Here is a 19,126-nt window from a genome sequence, read left to right as displayed (position 1 = left end):
CATGGACATACGAGATCCCGCCCCGCCTGGTCCCCGCACGGCACCGTTGCCTCGGCCGTTTTTACCGGGGCGTGCGCGCCAGGTGTCAGCCTCGCCGGTATGGGTGGAGGACGAGGGCACGGGCTAGATGGCTATCAACCATCGCAGACACGCACCCGTCGACCCGCGCTGCAGACGCGGCCGCGCTCGTGAGCGGAGACGCGATGGCGCTCCGGACTGCGTGCAGTGGCGGATGTTGTTATCAGTCATGTCCGGGATGTCGGTGAGGCTTGAGAGGAAAGGACCAGTGGTTAACATTACCGCGAGTTGGCGAACTGCGGATGTTTGCTTTGAAGCATGCTGAAGCATTTACATGCTTCGTTGGTTAATACTACGGAAGCCGCGCCACCTGTCACATTCGTTCCGTCGCATCTTCGCTGCCTGAGAGTCTTGGAATGTTTGCTCATGTTTATTGACGCCAATAGCACAGTCTTCCCAGCCCACGAACGGTCCGTGTACATTCAACATCCGTCCGCCATGCATCATGCAAATTTGCCGGGCTGGGTCGGCTTTGCTTTCTCTAAAAACACACGAAACACCCATCTTTACACATGGTCCAAGGTCTTCCTGAAAACCTCCTCACCGCCCAGGGCTGAGTTAGGCATGTGGCCGGCGAATCCGCGCAGCCGCTGCAGCAGCGTCGGTCGTTTCCCCGCTCGGGGCCGGATCAAGGTGACCGCGCGCGCGCGGCGCGGGCCACCCCACCTGGCCCCGGCCGGCGGCGGCGCCGCCGCCTCACCGCCGCCAGCCGCGCACAAAGCACCCTGAGAGCCACCGGCACACCCTCTGCGCCGGCCACACTTTATTTAGAGGCCATAAATGTCGCAGCTCGGACAAGAGCTTTTGGAACATCTGTAATAAAGCGGGATTCATGACGGCGGCTGAGACCGTGCGGCCGAGTGTAAATTTACCGCCTGCATATGGCGCATCATGCAGTCTGCCCGCTGCGGAGCCTGCGGCACTGCCAGCCTGGGGGCACCACCGCTAGCTGCCCCCCCCCCCTCCCCCCCCCGCGATGATGCCCGGTGCGCCATCACAGGCGCTCCGAGCGCTGGCGTCGCTCTCCTGGTTCTTATTCACAAACGTGAGTGGAACGACGTTGGAGTATGTCAGCACGGTAGTAGGTAACAAGCTGCTGTTTTTCTGTTGTCGCTGCCTCTTGCTCCGTTGGCGGTAAAGGGGCTGGGCCTGCCGACGAGCCTTCTCTGGCTGTGTGTTTCCTGAAAGCAAAAAAGCTACGATTCAGAAAATTCCAACAGTTTTTTCTCACCCGTTCACCATATGTAGGGACAGCCCAGGTTCGTGTTAATTTTTTGTCAACATGCAATCGTAACCCACTCCCCATTCCATCCCAAAACGCTTGGCAATCTATTTGGCTTGCCATCCGTCCAACTTGCAGAGCATGAAGAGCGAGATGCACTCCCACGCCGTCTGCAGCACTGCTTCCAGCTCCGAGATTATTTTGCCCATGCTTGAGGATGCTGCTCTTGCAGGGTCCATCTCGCTGAAGCGCGCCTTCAGGATGTCCCAAAGATTGTCGATGAAATTCAGGTCAGGGGAGTTCCCTGGCCGTGCCTTCTTGTCCAAGCAACACGGAAGGGTCGCCTGACGCACTCTTGGGCTCTCTGCGCCGTGTAGCGGCGCGCCTTCTCACCACGGAGGGGGTCGCTTGGTACCACTGCTGTGCTCTCTGCGCCGTGTAAGCGGACGCGCCTTCTCACCACGGAGGGGTCGTTGGTACCACTGCTGTGCTCTCTGCGCCGTGTAAGCGGGCGCGCCTCCCTACTACGAAAGGGTCGCGTGACACTACTCTTGGGCTCTCTGTGCCGTGAAAGCGGCAGTGAGCTAAAATCGTTTTTGAACTAGGGTAGGAGTGAGAAATGTCATCGCAAAAGAAAATCGTACGAGAGTGAAAAATTAAATTCACAAAAGGTGGACTTATGGGCTAATGAGAGATGCTTCAGTAAACAAAGGCATACGTTTAAAGTTGGCATGGACGTGATATCATATACCTGACAAAACTGTTTTGTTTTTTAACATCTCAGGTCATTTAAATAAAACAGAGTACGTTAAAGCAAAGTAATCTCACAGCAGTGCAATGAGCATAAAACTATGTAACACCGATGATTTGATGCTGCATTTTGCACTTCTCTTACACAGCATTTTTTAACACGAAGCAAGGCAAAGGAATTCAGCAACAAAACAACAACAGAAAATTCAAAAAGCATGAAGCACTGAAAAAAAAACAAAAAAACAAAACCTTGGGCCCCTACACATCAACCCATCATCAAGTCGAACACAATAGACGTACCTCCGGGTTCTGTTAAACATGGGGTCGGGGAAATCAAACATTATGCCACTGTTCCATACAAAATACCAATGCTTATTTCCATGAAAGTAGCCAACTATGCCTAACCTAAAAAGGCTTTACCCCATCTCATCCTGTCTAACCTGTTTGTATCACAGCAGCATTTGTGAGTCACTGATTCTTGCAAAATTCCTATTGCCCTTTGTCATGAAATTAACCAACTTAACCTAACTTAGAGAAGCCCATATGTTGAACATCATCTCAACTCACCTCACCTATCTGTTGACAGCATCACCTTGTGATAAAAGCATGATAAAGCTCATTTTGGCTGGTTTCAACTTGCATTTTTCGTTCATTTCTTCTGCGTCAGCCTGTTGATACCAGGCAAAGTTGACAACACACAAACCAAAACACTTCAAATCACTTTGGACAACTTATTCTGATTGCCATGGTTGACCTCTGACTAGGGTAATAATGGGAATGCTTCACAAAACAATCTCCATTACTTTAGTAGTAACATTACTTTTAGATGACGATGCTAGTTTTGCTGCCTGCCTCTCCAGCTGCAGCAAAGGCATCTATTCAAGTTTGTTTATTCATATTTAATGACGAAGTTGAGATGCTGGCGTCACATTTGAATGGGATGGTCCAACTACTCGCTACATACCGAGCACCTCATGTGATTTCATGATTCATGATAATATGATATGATTATATGATGATGATATGATTCATGATCATATTCAATTCATGATATTACCTTCATATCATAAAGTCCTCAAAATTCATAATACCTCATGTACTTGTTGTGTGGCTTAGAGTATCTCTGTCTAAAAATAGAGTGGACATATACTGTGCAGTTCCTTTTCCAGTCAGCAAACATGGCAACTATGAACGACATCTGATTAAAGCAGACATGAGGGACCACTTCAAGAAATTTGGGGGAAATGATTAAGAATATGGAACGAAATAAGTCAGTTACATATATTGTGGCATCGTAATTGTCCTATGACAAAACTCGATGGATTAAAACAGAAAACTCTGCTTACAGATCATGTTTTGAAAGCACGTAAGGTAAGCAATTACTTGCTCCACAGGAGACTTACTGGCTTTTTAAGAGCACGCTTCTTCCTGCTGCCCCCCAAACAAAAAGTCAGCACCTTTCGCATGGTTTGCTGATAGACAGGGTCATCCAACCCACACCCACCCCCCAAATATAAACATCAATCATGTCCACCAACCTATATTAAAATGCGACACAAGAAGTGTGCATTGCAAACAGTTCCAAAGGGCAGTATTTCGCCATCAAACACTTTCGTATTAGCTGCGTCAGGTCTGTCCCAAAGCTATGTATGGCAACATAAGGTAGCCTGGTGGGGAAGTATGGTGAGGTGGACACTGGAAAATACTTAGATTTATCATTATCGCGCACCGCCATGAACTAAGAAAAAACCCCGGCTACCTGTAAGTTTAACAGGACAAAAATGGCCGTAAAAATAGGTTCTGTGCTTCAAATTGTCTCCTTCATTTCCTGTGAATTGTTCACTCTTGGGTGTATATCAAACATGTTTGGGCGGCTGGCAAGTTCATCCAATTTAAGCACCTTTAAAGGCAATTGGAAAGGGAGAAAACTCAAGTTGTATCACACTCGTATGATACCAAGAAAAACGAAAGTAATTGATTAAATATTAAGATTGATATTTTTTTGCCAAATTTTGTTATGAGCTGACTTGACTTAAGATCTGTGAAATCGAGTTCTCAAACGGTGATATTCATCTTGCAAATATCATTTAGAAGACATTTCTTGAATTTTTCACTCTGCATTTCGGGAGTGATGCAGTTTAGTGGTCAAGTTTCTTCGGGTAAAGAAATGCATGGAGTAAATTTATATACCAGGTTTTGCTGGTGTTTAGACCGGGCTCTGCTTTCGTGGTGTGATGGTGAGACCAAAAATTTAAAAAAAAACGGGGATGCGTGAAAACCTTGCGTTTGGCACACAAGTGCCGATTGTGATGCATTTTGTAAACAAACTAAGCTTGATGCATGCAAGCGGTTGGAGTCGCTGGGGCTCTTGGGCTTGAAGGTGCCTGGCGCCTTTACTCTGTGCGTATATAGACAAGATTCAGATGTAGGTGAGGCAGGACATAGGTATCTAGGTTCTGTAGAGCCTTGTTATGTTTGGTGGTTTCAAGTGAGCTCGGTTTTGGATGACATCTGAAAGCCTCAGAAAGGGAAATAGGGGTTTGGCACGCACGGTTAAACAATATCAGGCAGGAGTAAAAAATCCACATAATATATAGGGAAGGCGTGAAAAATTCGTGCCCATAGGGTGTTACTTTGCACCCTATGGGCACTATTTGCACCTTTTGCGATTCTAGGATACTGGTAAGCGTGCCTGCCGTATTGCATGGATATGGCGGCCGACGTGGCGTATACGGCCTATCACTGCTTTGCGGGGTCCGTGCTCGCCGTTCGCTTAAAAGCTTCAGTGAGAGACTTATCATAAATCCCCTTGACAAAGAAGTCTGTGTTGGGTTGTTTTTGCGCCACGATATGCAGTTTTGTAAGTCCCATGGCACTCCTTGCCCCCAAGCCATAATCTTACAAGGACTCTTCTCAAGGCGGCAACATGGCATTTCTGTCCTGTTTTCACCCGAACGCAGTCGCTTTCGGTGGTGAGCTCGAAAACAGTCTCGTCGCTTCAGATGACTTTTGAAGTCGTCTTTACTCCAGCGTTTTATTTTTTGCACAGCCGCACTCCCGTTTGCCGCTGTTTTCAATGCATTTTGCTGTTTGACCCATTTATACGGCGTAATGCCTGGCGAGCGATTATGTATAGGTAAGCAGGCGTGGTGAACACCTGGTGGGCCTAGCGTTGCCAATCTGACGGATGATTTTCGCCAGCTCTGGTCTTCCTCAGCGCAGCTTTGGTATGGGACAATTTGCATTACCCGGAGCGCTTCTCGTCATTGAGAGATTCGCGATGTGCTAACCTTCTCCAATAGGTGTTCACTGCACGGCGTGACCGCCCCCAGCGCATTGGCGACACCTCCATGACTGATACCACCCCGCACCATTCCTATGGCCCTCGCGCCACCTCGTATGAGATGCCGCGCCCGAGCCGGAAAAGATCGGGTCATAAAAGCTATACCAACGGGTAGTCCTGTTCATTAACACGCGCTCGGGTGGAGGGTCAAATTGACCCCCTCCGAAGGTTTTCCAGAATAGTTTCCAAACGGCGCCGCGTGGCCGCGCCAAACTTTGCGTAGCTGTAGAAAATTGAATAGCGAATCGCTTGACATCAAAAATTTAGATGCAACTTGTAATGTCGCTGACCTATGGCAGGTCAAAGTCAGGCCATGGTTTCAGCGAAGGCAATTTCTAGGGAATCGTCCAATCTGATACAATAACGGAGTGTTTGACGAAGCCTTTTATCTCTGAGATGCTTTCGTAGGTACTAAGAATATTTAATGAGTAAATTACGTTGACCTAAGGCCAGGTATGAAGGTCAGACCAAGGTCACAATCAACCTGATTTGTTACTCTAGAGCTTGCTGTATGGGATAGTTTGTGGTGCTCATTTCGAGTTTATTGACAGCAGGAACCGCATTATTCATCTTCCATTGACGTCTTAGAGGCCAGAAGAGGTCATTGACTCAATGACCCGGATCAACGTTTTGTTTTATGAGCATACTGCCTGGCGTAATGTTTGTCGCTTATTCAAATGCAAAACTCAGAGCAGTCTTGTATGATTTTGGTCACCATGACTGTCAAAAGGTCAAACAAGGGCACTGACCTCAAATGGGCCTTTGACCTTTGCTCAAAAACAGTTTCCTAAGTTCTGGGTCACTTTGATGACCAACCTAGAATTTGACCTGGTTTGAAATTACTTGACCTAAAGGTCATGACCTAGGAAGCTCAAACTTTGACCTAGGTGAGTTCACGTACGGGTCAAGACACTCTAACATTTTGGTGTCTCTAGCGTTCTGAGTTCCCGAGATCTCAGGGGGGTCAAATTGACCCCTCCACCCGAGCGAAGGGTATCTAGCCGGCCACCCGGGCACGTGTTAGGACATCAATGACAACCCAAAAAAATGTGTTGTCGCAAACTATTACAAATCCGTAAATTACCGCAATTGCAATTGCAGTCACAATTATAAAACTGCAAATTATCGTCCTCTGCCTGTGAAAACCATCATGAAACCTAACGCATTTGCGGAAGCTGATGGTGTCGGTTGCCGAAGGCACTCAAACTTCATGAGCTCAGTTTCTGGGATGATCCACACGACAACTCACCGACAGTTCTCACACCTGTCATCGTCTGGTACGTCCCTCGCCGCACGAGGTGTCTCACTGACCTCAGTTAATCTCACGTCGCCGTGACGCCTGGTCGCCGATGCCTATTCCTGTCCCGCTTAAAAAACGCCCAGGAAGTAGAGACCGCCCCAACCTATTTCCGTTTCCGGTTCCTGGTGTTTTCATCATCCGAAAAATTTGTCTCCCACGTTTTCTGAATGGGGTGGTGAAAAAGCCGCGCCATTTTACCGCGTTGCAGAAACACGCCGTCTGGTCAGACACTGCACTTCAGTACACTGCGATGCTATAAGAAATAAGAGTTGAGGGATCCTGCTTCTTGTTCTTAAAAACTCAATGGTGGCGCGGTCAGTGATCACAAAACTACAGAAGTCCGTCCGCAGCGTTACTGAACGGACCGGGCCGGGGCACCGAGGCCGCATGAATTTTGATTCGGGAACCTTAAGATTTGCTCAGTCTGGGGCCTCCCTTATGACGAGGATGGGCGGAATCGTAGTTTTTCAACGCATGCACGAAGTAAATTGCTCGTTTCACTAACTCTAAGCTGGACAGTGAGAACAGGTCCCAAAACAGGGACTGGAACGGTCTTACGTAGGTAATAAGCCCATAAATAACACCAGAGAACAGGATCCTGAACTCGCAGTAACTGGGCACAACGGTCGACAGTGAGACAAAGATCACAATGCGACCAAAATCCTTGATCTCCCCTGATAACCTAGAGTCCTGTTCACATTATTAAGTGTCTTCATCGAGTGAAGGCTCTACAAATCAGACCAGATCATCCAATTTACGACGAGGGCGAATTCAGGCCATTTTCGGGGGTGTACATGCTTTTCACTACGCAAATCATTTGATGGCTCATTTCCGCGCTGCAGGTGGGGTGTCCCCAGTAAGAAGCTCTACCCACCTCAAAATAACGCTCCCCTCTCGACCCGCCCTGAGAACGCCACTGACGCCCATCACCAGCAAAGGCAACCACGGCCGGCTCAAATTAATCCAGCTAATTTCTTGAGTGGTTGCGTAATACAGTAGGCTGCCGGCTCCCACAAGCATGAGTAACCGTCGGTGTCTAACTGTAGCCAGGTTCGTGGGGCAGCGATTACGCCAGTAATTGTGCGGCTATTTGCATGCCCCAGCTGGAATCGTAAATCCTCCACGAGCCTCTCTGGCCGGAGATAATTGTTGGGCGCGGTGCTGGCTGCAGTCGCCCGCTTAAATATATGGGTGGTTGCAAATTTAAAGAAGGGGAATACACGCCCTGTGGTACCTGAAAACGTTTCTGCCGGGGCTGCGACTATTTACTGCACGTCCATGAATGCTTATTTCGCGCAATTACCTCTACAATAGGCATAGCATCCATGCATGAACATGTTCCAGGCTGTTTACACTGTTCGCCAGAGGTATTTCTGGAAAGGCCCTGCGAGCGACATGATTAAATTAGCACGCCGTGATTTAACGGGCCATGAGTCTGCACTTGACTGTCTAAGTCACGGCCGGCCCGCATTGGCGCCGCTGTGGGCTGCATCAGCCCGAGCGGAAGTCGCACCTGCGTCCAAGCAGTGCGCACAGCGCCAGCTGTTTGGGCACCCAAGGTGACAGGGGAACAGGCGATCTGGCAGCGTTATCTAATCGCGCTCTGGCCGGCTGCGGCGGCAGGTGTTGAGTTCCTTGCCAGCTGGCGCTATCGCGCACTGTTCGGCGGAGCTTAGCGAAGCGGAGAGGGCCCGGAGGTAACCAGCAAGGAGCCGTGCGAGCGATGATTCCCACCTTCGGGGGCACCACCGATGCAGAACGCGGTCGAGGCGAGGTGATGGTCGATATCGTAGTGTTCTCTGGCCATACAACGTGTCCATGTGGGCGCCCGCTGCAGGTGCTGCGCGGGGCCCCCGCTGCCTTTGTCAGTTTAAGTCGGGACAGGCTGTGGATGTCTTTGTTATCGACCGGTGCCTCGAATGCTCCCGAGGATGTGCTGACTTCAGTGACAAATGCATTCGCACCCGCTCGGTGATTTGTTGCGGGTGGCTTTCGCAACCAGCAGCTGATCCACACACCGCCGATGTTCGGAGTGGGTCAGTGGGAACTAAACGGCGTCTCCGTCGTCTGGGTCCCGGCGATTGGGCTGCATGTGAACACGACGGCGGGCCGACCCTGCTGGCTCGAATAAGACGGGTCCAGAGCGGACTGAGGCGGCCCAAAGCCGACTGATCAGAGCAGCCCTGACCAGCTGGCCCGGGCGGCTGGTCCGGCGGCGACGGTCAGCTGAAACATAGTGACCTTTAGGGACGGTCGTTCGGAAGGGCTCAAGATACCCCCCACCAGCCACGTCAAAGGCACCGACCCCGGAGGTACTCAAAGAAAGGATGAACTCACCCAGCCATACTAAAGCACACGGTACCCCAGCTGTTTATAGCCATTTGGTATTCATATTTTCAACAGGCATCCTTGATAATGGGTGGTGGTCTGCAAGGAGAACCTTGTCACTGTATGACGCGTACCAAGGAGCAACAGCACGTGGACGAAAGGGAGCCAACGAGACAAGCTACACCCATCTGCAGCCTGTTTCTGCACACATGCGATGACTGCCAAGACGGCCGACACCAGCCAAAACGCTCTCGGCGACGATTCGCTGAATCATTGGGGGCACACGCCTTGCAAGCTAAAGCGAGCACCGAGCGCGGAAAACGCCATAGCCGTGGCTCCGGCCGGCCAGGATTTATCGCAGGGCAGAACAGCCTTCGGGAGCTCTTCGACGATTCTCCAACAGCGCTCCAGTGGCTCGTTATCGGCTGCAAAAGTACCGCGGCCCCGTCTAGCCCACATATCTCCCGGGATCGGGTCGGAACGCCGCAGGGCACGGCTGGGCCGCCGCCAGGGGCGCCACCAGCCGGGCAGGAGGCCGCCGCCGTTCACGGTCAACGGAGCGTTGGCGGCGTAGCCGAACACGAACGAGGGCCTCGTGAAACCCACTTGAGCTCATCAGACTTGCTCATATTCGAGAATCGTTCACCGGGCACTGGGCGGCCGCAAGCGGCCACTTCAAAAGCAACGATGCCATCTCAGATTCACTTCCCAGCGACTACACGCTACAGTGGACTTACGTGATAGCTGCCGTGAGAAAATGCGAGGCTTATGTTCACAGCATGACATGAGCTCGCCTTCGTATCAACCCCTATAGTACGGCCGGTAATGAAAAGAGTTCCACGCTTTATAAGAATGATCATCATGTACGCAGCAAGCTAAGACATCGCCGCAACATTTACTTGGTTTTCGGAGCAGAAGATGCCTTGGTGTCGGCGCCGCCTCGTGACCGCCCCGCCGTGCCGTGACGCGGCGCTGCCCATCCGTATGCCTTTCTCTTTTCATGCAGGGCATAGTGGCAGTTAAGCGAGGAGGCAGAGACACAGAAACATTGATACAAAATACCAATGAGTACCAAATGACGTCATCGTATAAATAACTCACAGAGAACAAATCAGCAATGATGACCTCTGCGCAACAAACACCTATTCCAGCACCAGTTGACCAGGTCGATGACCGGAATACGATTTATACGTCGACAGCGACCGAATGACAAACGCACTTAGACTTGGATGTTTGATTACAAAACACGATCGTGCTGTCCGCAGAAGAATCAGCGAAAAATCCGAAGCTCTTCAGACAAACATTTGCAAGCTTTCAGCCGCTCATGACAGAAGAGCCAGCAACGAGAACTTAAAACAAATTATATCAAAGCAAAACAATGTAGAGGTCAAACACTAACGATTGGGTCCTCCTGCCCTTCCAAATAGCATCAGCCATGGACTCATCAGCATCAGCCGCTCCGGCCACTTCTCATTCCTAACAGCGCCGGCTTCGGGTCAATGAATCGGCTCAGTTCAGCGTCGGGACGCAGAACACGGCGGACGGCTACTTCAGCATAGATTCGATGGTGCTGCACACCCAGCAGCAGCCACCCAGCGATCTCGCTGATGGGGTCAGCTCTCTGGCCACAGCAGCCTGCAGAGTGGTCTGCTCTGTGGTGTGCTGGCGTGGTTGGCGGCGGCACTCATTGGGGCAACGAGGATAGAAGGCTTGGCCCGCTTCAGGATGGATTACGGTCCTTTAACCCGTAAGACGATTCCAGGGCCATGTGATTGAGAGGGAAGGTAAGTGGCGAGGCAAGACTGCGGCCGTCGTGGAGGCCTCCACTGCAGAGCCTCACTCCGCGGAGGGCCCCCGTCTACGTGTGTGTGTGCGGACGCCCGGGGGCGGGGCCTTATCAGCACAGCCGTCACGCCGGCTCGTGGCTGACCCGCAACATGCCCGCACAGACGGAGCGAACTCCAAGGTGCTGGGGTGAGGTGTGGAGGGAGGAACCGAGTCTGTCCACGGAATGCTGAGCTGACAAATGACGTCAGCGGGCAGCAGTTGAGACGTCCCGACAGCTGACAATCCGAGGACATCGCAGCAGTTGGCCACGCTTGATCTCGAGTTTATTGTAGCATCTCGTCTACCCAATCACGGCGTGCAAAGACGGCCGCAACGCAGATCGACACAGCGTTGACGATCAGCGCGAGGCACGACTGCTTTCCACCACGGAAGTGATTAGGGCGACATCCAGCCTCCAAACAAGACACGCCCTGATGAAAACACGCAGCCTTTTTCAGTAAACGGATTGCAATTCAAAGGCATCACACATCACAGACCAGTCGTCTGAGAGGGCGAGCTGTACGCGGAGCACACTGTCGATCACAAGGCAGTGGCGCACGACACGGTGTCATCACTCTCCTTCCGAGTCCATACCAGCATCCACCACACTGGCAGGAGCTGCCGTCTCGGACATTTCGTGAAGATGACCTAAACGGGGGGCGCTGGTCTCCTGAACCTCCGTACTGTTCGCAGCTTGCGTCTCCGACATTTGGTGCAGATGCCCCACACGCTCCACGCTGGAGTCCTGTTCTTCAGCGACGGCCACGGCTGGTGCCCCCGGCATTTGGAGATGCCCCACACGCTCCACGCTGGAGTCCTGTTCTTGAGCGATGGCCACGGCTGGTGCCTCCGACATTTGATGGAAGTGCCCCGCACGAGGCGCAACGGTCTCCGGCTCCGCATCCAGCTCCATCGGCCCGGAACTCGACGCATCGAGCCCCGCCAGCGGACGCCCGTGCTCCTCGAGTAGACCACGCTGGTGTTCAGGAGACTCGGCCGCCTGATTGGGCGCGTCACAAGCCCGACGCTGGGACTCGCCGAAAACACTGGCCTTCCGCTGGGAACCGTCTGCGGGCCAGAACGCCGACCGGGACTGTACAGGGACGGGAGACTGCACCTGGGACATGGTGGGGGAGGACTGGGACTGTGACTCGCCAGGGAGCGGCGACTGCAACTGGGACGAGGTCGCGGCAGTAGCGCTGTCATCTCCCTGGGAGTCCTGAGACGCGGTCGGCGGCGGAGACCGCACCGCCTCCCGCGGAGACCCTGGCACCGGGGCCGACTGTGGTGCCACCTGTGCCGGTCCAGGTGGCGGCGACGCCGGGAGCTCCACCTCGGCGGACCCGGCGCCGGAGTCAGCTGGGGCGCCATCTGTGCCGGTCCAGACGGCGACGCCCGAGCCTGCGCCTGCTGCTGGAAAATTGGGCGCGCATCCGCCGCAGCTGCGCCAGCTCCCTGTTCTTCCGCATGCGCTCCTGCTGCTCTTCCGAGAGGGTCTGCGGCAGACAGGCGGTGTGGGCAACGGTCTCTCGCGTCCCGGCGCGGCCATCACAGGGAGGATCGGATCACAAATGTTCCGAATGGTACGCTCCATGACGAAGCGACAATGGCACTTAGCCACACAATGTGTGCATAGAAATCGCACACCCACAATGCAAAACCTCGATTCGAATTAAATGAAATGCACGCAACCGGAAATACGTCACAAATTGTGAATGCATGAATGCACATTGTCATGGACTATAATGTTATCCTCAAACATAACAATAAAGACGTCCAATACCTTTTGGCGGTAATTAAAAGACCTACGCAAATGCACGCCACAGGAGTTAAGTGTGAAACCAACAACGCACGATTATTTGTGCTCGACGCCTTCCCCCAACGCCGTGAACAGAAGACACCCAATCCCAAAGCGGCTTCCTCCCTCGCCATTCGCATACGTTTGCAACAGATGGCACACCAACGAACCAATAGTGGCCACGGCTCCGCCCTTCCATTTTGGGCCGTAAAACGCGCCAACAAACCAAGCCCTGGACGGAGCCCGCCTGCCGCCGGGCCTTTTGAGCACGCACTGTGGCTGGAGCCGCCTGGGACGACTGCGACGGCTGGGACGGCTCGTCGCGGACCGGGGACGACGGCCGGGGCTCGTGGCGCGCCGCGTCCCCAATCAGCTCGTCGAACACGTCGACCTCGGGCGCGCCCCGCACCGTCGGGTCGTCGTCGTCGTCGATGACCGTCGGAAGCACGGACAGGCCCATCCGGATCTTCCTCACGTTAGTCTGGGCGGTCCAGCGGGAGATTTAAGGACTACGTCGGCCGTGGCGTGATGTGCATGCTTGTGAAAGGAACATCACTACATGCATCGGGCCAACTACGATAAACAAATTTCGCACAGAAGAATAAAAAACTGCCGACCATCGAGCAGACAGCAAACACTGGCTCACAGACCGTGGGGTGTATAACTGGCACAAGTGATTCAACCAAGGGCTCCTCGAGTGCCGAATAACACTCGCACCTGAGAACACTGTTCACCGCGTCCACAGCATGTTCCCAGCCTCAAGAGACCACCCCGACGATGACATACGTGCACCGGTTTGGTTTTGCCCAGCTTCTCGATCCGCTCTAGCGCCGAGTCGAACGGCATCTTGGGGAACATCCGGTGCGCCCAGTGCTGCAGCTTGGCCATGAGCACGGCGAGGTCGGCCTGCTCGTGCCCGCGGCCCTGGAATGTCACGCCCGAGAAGGTGTGCTCCATGATGCCGATGCCGCGCGCGCCACACAGCCGGTCGCCGTTCAGCTTAGGCTGGGGCCGCGAGACGCGCTTCTTCTTGGCTTTACCGTCACCGACGTCCACGTCCACGTCATCTGCGGCAGCGAGCACGTCCACGTCGTCCGCAGTGCAGAGGGCGGCCAACTGCAGCTGCACTATAGCCAACATTCAGCACAGATCTGGCATTGGCGTGCAAACTGCGTGAATGGCAGCATCAGCTGATGTGACCCAACATTGTACTGGGCGATACAAAAACCAGTCGCCAGGGTATATAAACATGTCACACATCGCTGAGTCCAGAGTGGGCAAGACGACAGTTCTTACTTTATACCAGTCCTTCTGGTGGTTTAAACTTCTTATAACCACATCTAAATGACTCAACTCGTTGCTGGTCATTCACAATCCAAGTGGTAAAATGGTGTTTTCACTATAATATAACCAACGACCACACGCTAGCATGCATGTTTGTAAAACGACCGCTATTTCTGGCACATCACTTAATGTGTGTGCTTTATAAAGGATCATGCCTAAATCTTTTACTTAGATTTATGTCAGGACGAAGTCCTCACACTAAGCAATGTTTGCTGCGAAAGGCCTGACCCCGCTATCTGATCATAAAATTTGAAGTCAATGATAGGATTTGCAGCAAAAACTTAACATCCTGCAAGCTCGGCAAGGCCCGCCCTGCCCTTTGACGTCGGCCAGCCTTCAGCGAGACCGCTGCCACCATCCATCGGCAACCGCAATCAGGAGCAAACAGTGAGCACTCTAGAGTGACTAGAAATCACCTCACCATGACTTGGTGCATTGAAAGCAGGTGCTCTAGCCAACTGAGCTCTCAGCACAGACATGTTGTATTTCACACCTGCTCAGTAGGAAAGTCAGACCCAGATACAGCAGATATACTTGCAAAACAGGGGCTGTTTTGCCATTATATTTGACTAACATTTGGTTTGATGACAACCTGATTCCCACTTAGGTGCCCCTCAAAATCCATCAAGATCAAACTCAATGTTATTCACATGGCACATAAGTCGCTCAACAAATGACATAAGTATCAGGCCCACTCAACATGTTGACCTCTTCCCTTTATAATGTACCTCCAGTGGTCTAAGGTGTCCCACAGTGGATTATGAACCAGATAGCTGCCTCTACAATCATAAACAATATTTTTATGCTCCCTGCATCAGAAGATTGAAAATCAATGTTTCTCTTCATCATAACCAATCAGACACACCTCTAACCTAGCAAGCAGATCCAACTGAATAGAGAAGTTACTGATCCTCTGAGTATGCCTTAACTACACAACATACCTGTCTTGTTTTGCTCAGTTTCAGCATTTTCATCAGCTTCATTACCACTTTCATTCCCATCAGACTGAACTTCAGTCTCATGAACAGCCTCTATATCTTCTGCTGGCTCAGTATCAAACAGGTCATCAAAGTCAATGTTCATGGCTGTTCACAAGCATCTGTAAATGCCTGCAAATAAAATATCCCCATATTATTGTAAGGCATATAAAACATAGATATTGCAGCTATCAAGAGTATTATTTACAAAATGCCATAGAGATCATGCAAGCTTAAAAGGAAAGAGGAAATGACACTAAATGGAAAGTCAGTTATGTCACTGAGGTTTGAAAGACTGCAAACATGCATCATTATATTGATAGACATGTCCATGCAAGACAAATTTTGTGCAAATCAATCAAATTTCCCTTCCCCTATACAACCTTCATTTCAATTAATAGCTACTTTCATTAACTTAAGTGTTATCAGAAAATGTGTGGAGTCTACAGATGTCAAGCTGCCACATACACCATCTTGTTGACAGGACATGAATGCTGGCAGTCATGCTATGTATATATATTCATGTGATTGCATTGATAATGAACCCTATTATGTTGCATTATTGAATATTCTGTTATCTTATGGCTGGCATTGCAGCCAAGCATATTTGTCATTGTTACATGATTTCATCATGTGACAATATCACCATATTAAATTGTTCAAAGCTGCTTTGCATTAGCAACATATGTTAAAAATATTTAGAAGCATCAAACTGTGCCAACTGCAGCCATACAAGATGAGTGATCAATAATTATTAATGCAGGCAAAATACATAATTTGCAACTAAGCTCACTTAAAAAGCTCATATCTTGAATATTAACACTGACCAATCACAATTCTGGGAGAGAATAGATGAAAACACCCTATGAAATAATAGCACGATGACTTGAACTTCCATTCGTTATGACACTGGTACATTTCACACAGTAATTTAGAGCGGAATAACTGCAATACTATACGCTGGTGCCGGACCAGAATCCTAGACTCCACACGCGGAACTACTTTTGCTCCTAGCGCACACGACGGGCAGACGTAGGCATATGTGTCTGTCAGTGGGGCTTTACGACACACTCAGCTGCTGAGGCTATATGGCGTCGCCTGCCTCTCACCCTGGCAGGAAGGGCGGACACCGCGGGGGTAGGCATATGTGTTCAGACCCAGACCCTCTCGTATGTCTCAGGTCAGTCGTTTTCGAAACGCGCGCAAATAGAGATGAGATAAGAAGTTCCATATAAGAGACAACTTTAACCGTTAATATATCTTTATCACACATTAATTGAAGTGAGTTCTGAAAAACGGGTTTCACCAAAAAAGATTGTTTATCATAACTATTTGTTAACCTTTCATTTGAAAAAGTTTCTCTACAATCCATTCAAGGCTGTTTCGTTTATGACACTTACCATACAAAATGAGCGCGCCGAACGTTCCGCATCCATCGGCCCTTGTGGCTAAGGCTAAAAGACTTTTATTGGGCTACCATCACCCCTTGGATATGTTGCTGGTGTCGGAAGAGGGTACGTAATTTTGTGCATTGTTGTCTTTTTATTTGGCACTGCTTTGCCTCGTAGTTTCGTGTCGGTATGAGCTTGTGTGAAATGCGTGACGTTTGCCACATTGTGTGCATCCGTCAATATTTAAGTACTGTTTGGTAATCACGCATTAAGGATAGTCATTTGCATGCATTCTATTGGAATAAATGAAACGTGTTATGAAAATTTGTCATTTTATGGCATTGTATTTGGTTCAGAGCTTGGAAAATTGTTCAGATTGATTGAGCCATACCTTGTCTTCATACTGAGGTCATTTTCACAATTCACTAGTTAGGTGAAAACTTTGTTATGGTTGTAAAATTATTATCTTAGTTGGTGTACCCTATAATATTGATGAGTAGCAACACAAGAACTATGCATTGTTTGGATCACTAAGCCTGAAACCTGTCATGCAAATGCTGGTTAATTCTCAATGAAAATGCTGAATGCAGTGTTCCTCACTTTGGTATTTGTTATCAAAGCTCCCTTATCAAGAGTAGCAATGCTCATTTATGTATGCCAATTGTGAGACAGATATGCTACTTACTATCATAAAGTTCATTTGTAATGCAGATATTTAGTCCTATTTGAAAGTGTTGGGATTAGCAATTCTGATAACTTTTGGTGTTTAGGACTTTGAACCCAAAGATCAGGCCTTTGTTAGCAGTTGATCGTTTCCGGCACTGATCAGGCTTTCAATTTATGGGCAGCTAGTCTTCTCATGCTTTGCCATGTGTATTGTAAAATATTAAACTTGTTGTAGACCTGGCCTTCCCAAAGTATCCAGGAATAAATGTGGAAAAAATTGGATAATTGTTTACTCTCTGGGCATGTTGTTCAAAACTGGATTGTTTTTGAGTCCATTCCTGTTGAAAATGTAATGTTCATTGACAGTCAAAGGCAACAAGCCAGTCCATCATGTTTTTCTGATGAGGCTGCTGGCACGTTACTGGTTTTTAATACCATTGACTATTATATAAACAAGATGATGTTGATCTTGTAAGTGTGCTGTCTTGTTCCATTGCATGAAACTATATTCCAAAATTATATACAGCCTCTTATGTGTTTCTTTGAAATATTAAAATTCAGCAAATGTTTATAGTTGCATAGAAATGCACTCTGATTACCTGATTGTGTGCAGTATTGCTGTTTGAGCATGGGTGAACAGGGCATGTCACTAGCATGCCAGCCTACAGAGATAATTTTCCCATAGACATGAAGGGAGGTGCTAGGCAGTATTATGGATCTTAAGCATGTTGTTACGGCCATGGAATGGAAGTAAGGTGCCACCATCTTTCTGTTTCACACCACATATTTGGAACCTATTTTGAATGGCCCACATGTCACAGTGCCTGTTACTGATATCATTCCTGATTCAAGGCAGCACAGCCCAATTTTTAGTTGTGTCCATCACCAACTCAAGCATGTATGGTGAAATTCATGAATTCTGGCTGATGGAATTTATTTCATTTGCAGATCTGATTTCCTTTTCATCTGTTTTTTACTTCATTTTTATCAACGTTGTATGGTATGACACTTTTCAGGGGTGCGCATGCAGATAGAAAATGGTGTAGCTTTTGACTATGACAAAGCAGTACCAGCAGTCTGTAGTTTTTTTGTTGCTGATGTAAGCTGTCAGTATACTGATTTTAGCTTCAGAAAACTTTATTTTTGAATTACCTCATAAGTGATAACATTGAAAAGAAGTTGACTGAAATGCAACTCCGAGTTACTCAAATTTGTCGGAGTAACGGTTCCACTCCAAGTGCAAGTAATGCTATAATACAACACAGTGCAGTACAGTACTGCATACTGTAGCAATCTGAATATTATTGGCTACTACATATTGCTGTGCACATATTTACCTGCATGTCTTCCTTTCAGAGCAACTGGTTTCACCACCCGATCAGATATCGGACCTGCGAGGCAGGCGACTGACGTATCGTAAGTACCCAAAATGCAGGCTGGCTGTTTCCACGAGCTGGGTTCTTGAAGTGCTCACTTTTCCTCTGCTATCCAAGGTTGTTGTAGGCTGCTCATTGTGTCATTTCCTTCTAGCATTACTGGCCTGAGCAGGCTTGGTTTGATAATAGCATTACTTCTTGAACTACAAGCATCAGTGACTGGGCTGTTGGTGAATCATACCACTTCCGAGGTACTTATGGTCAAGGCTTAAACTGCACCTGACACATGGCCGAACTGCAGGGACGAGAGGCACGCCGCGCCGCCCAAGCGGCGGAAAAAGGATGACGAAGACGACGAAACCGATCTTAACGAGTCCAACTACGATGAGGTAACTTTTGACGTCCTTATGGGGCATCACGTGTCAGATCCATTGGTACGAGCCACAGTTACGACGAGTTTCTGGCACTCCAGGTGACATGCATGAAGGCCTCAAAATTGTGAAAGCATTGTGATATTCATTGTATCCTTATCAGCATGAAGTTGCGGCATCGTTGTCGTATGTTTTTGTGAAACATCCGTCATGAGGGATGGCCTAGCAGGCATTTGGTTAGCGCAGGATGGCAGCGAATCACATTACATCACGTGTTGTGTTTTCGGTTGTCAATAAGTCATTCGGTTAGCTCTTAGCCTGCTTCAGCGTTTTGTATTGCCGTCGGTTTTAGGAT

At 49.5% G+C, this 19,126-nt stretch overlaps 1 protein-coding gene across 1 annotated transcript; it reads right to left on the bottom strand.

Annotated features, from left to right (window-relative positions):
• Positions 1 to 12,203: 12,203 nt before the first annotated feature.
• Positions 12,204 to 16,010, bottom strand: LOC119103052 (TIMELESS-interacting protein). The gene is made up of 5 exons (XM_037226501.1): positions 15,940 to 16,010; positions 14,932 to 15,099; positions 13,433 to 13,713; positions 12,921 to 13,127; positions 12,204 to 12,344 (listed from the first exon to the last, which is right to left on the bottom strand). Exons 2-5 carry the CDS (start codon positions 15,071 to 15,073, stop codon positions 12,204 to 12,206), a joined length of 771 nt encoding a protein of 256 aa, XP_037082396.1. The 5' UTR covers positions 15,074 to 15,099; positions 15,940 to 16,010.
• Positions 16,011 to 19,126: the final 3,116 nt, after the last annotated feature.

Source organism: Pollicipes pollicipes, unplaced genomic scaffold (genome assembly GCF_011947565.3).
Source record: "Pollicipes pollicipes isolate AB1234 unplaced genomic scaffold, Ppol_2.1 Scaffold_5724;HRSCAF=6776_pilon_pilon_pilon, whole genome shotgun sequence".
Lineage (NCBI taxonomy): Eukaryota > Metazoa > Arthropoda > Thecostraca > Pollicipedomorpha > Pollicipedidae > Pollicipes > Pollicipes pollicipes.
Note: the sequence above shows the minus strand (reverse complement) of the source record. Positions and strands in the feature narration are given on the sequence as shown.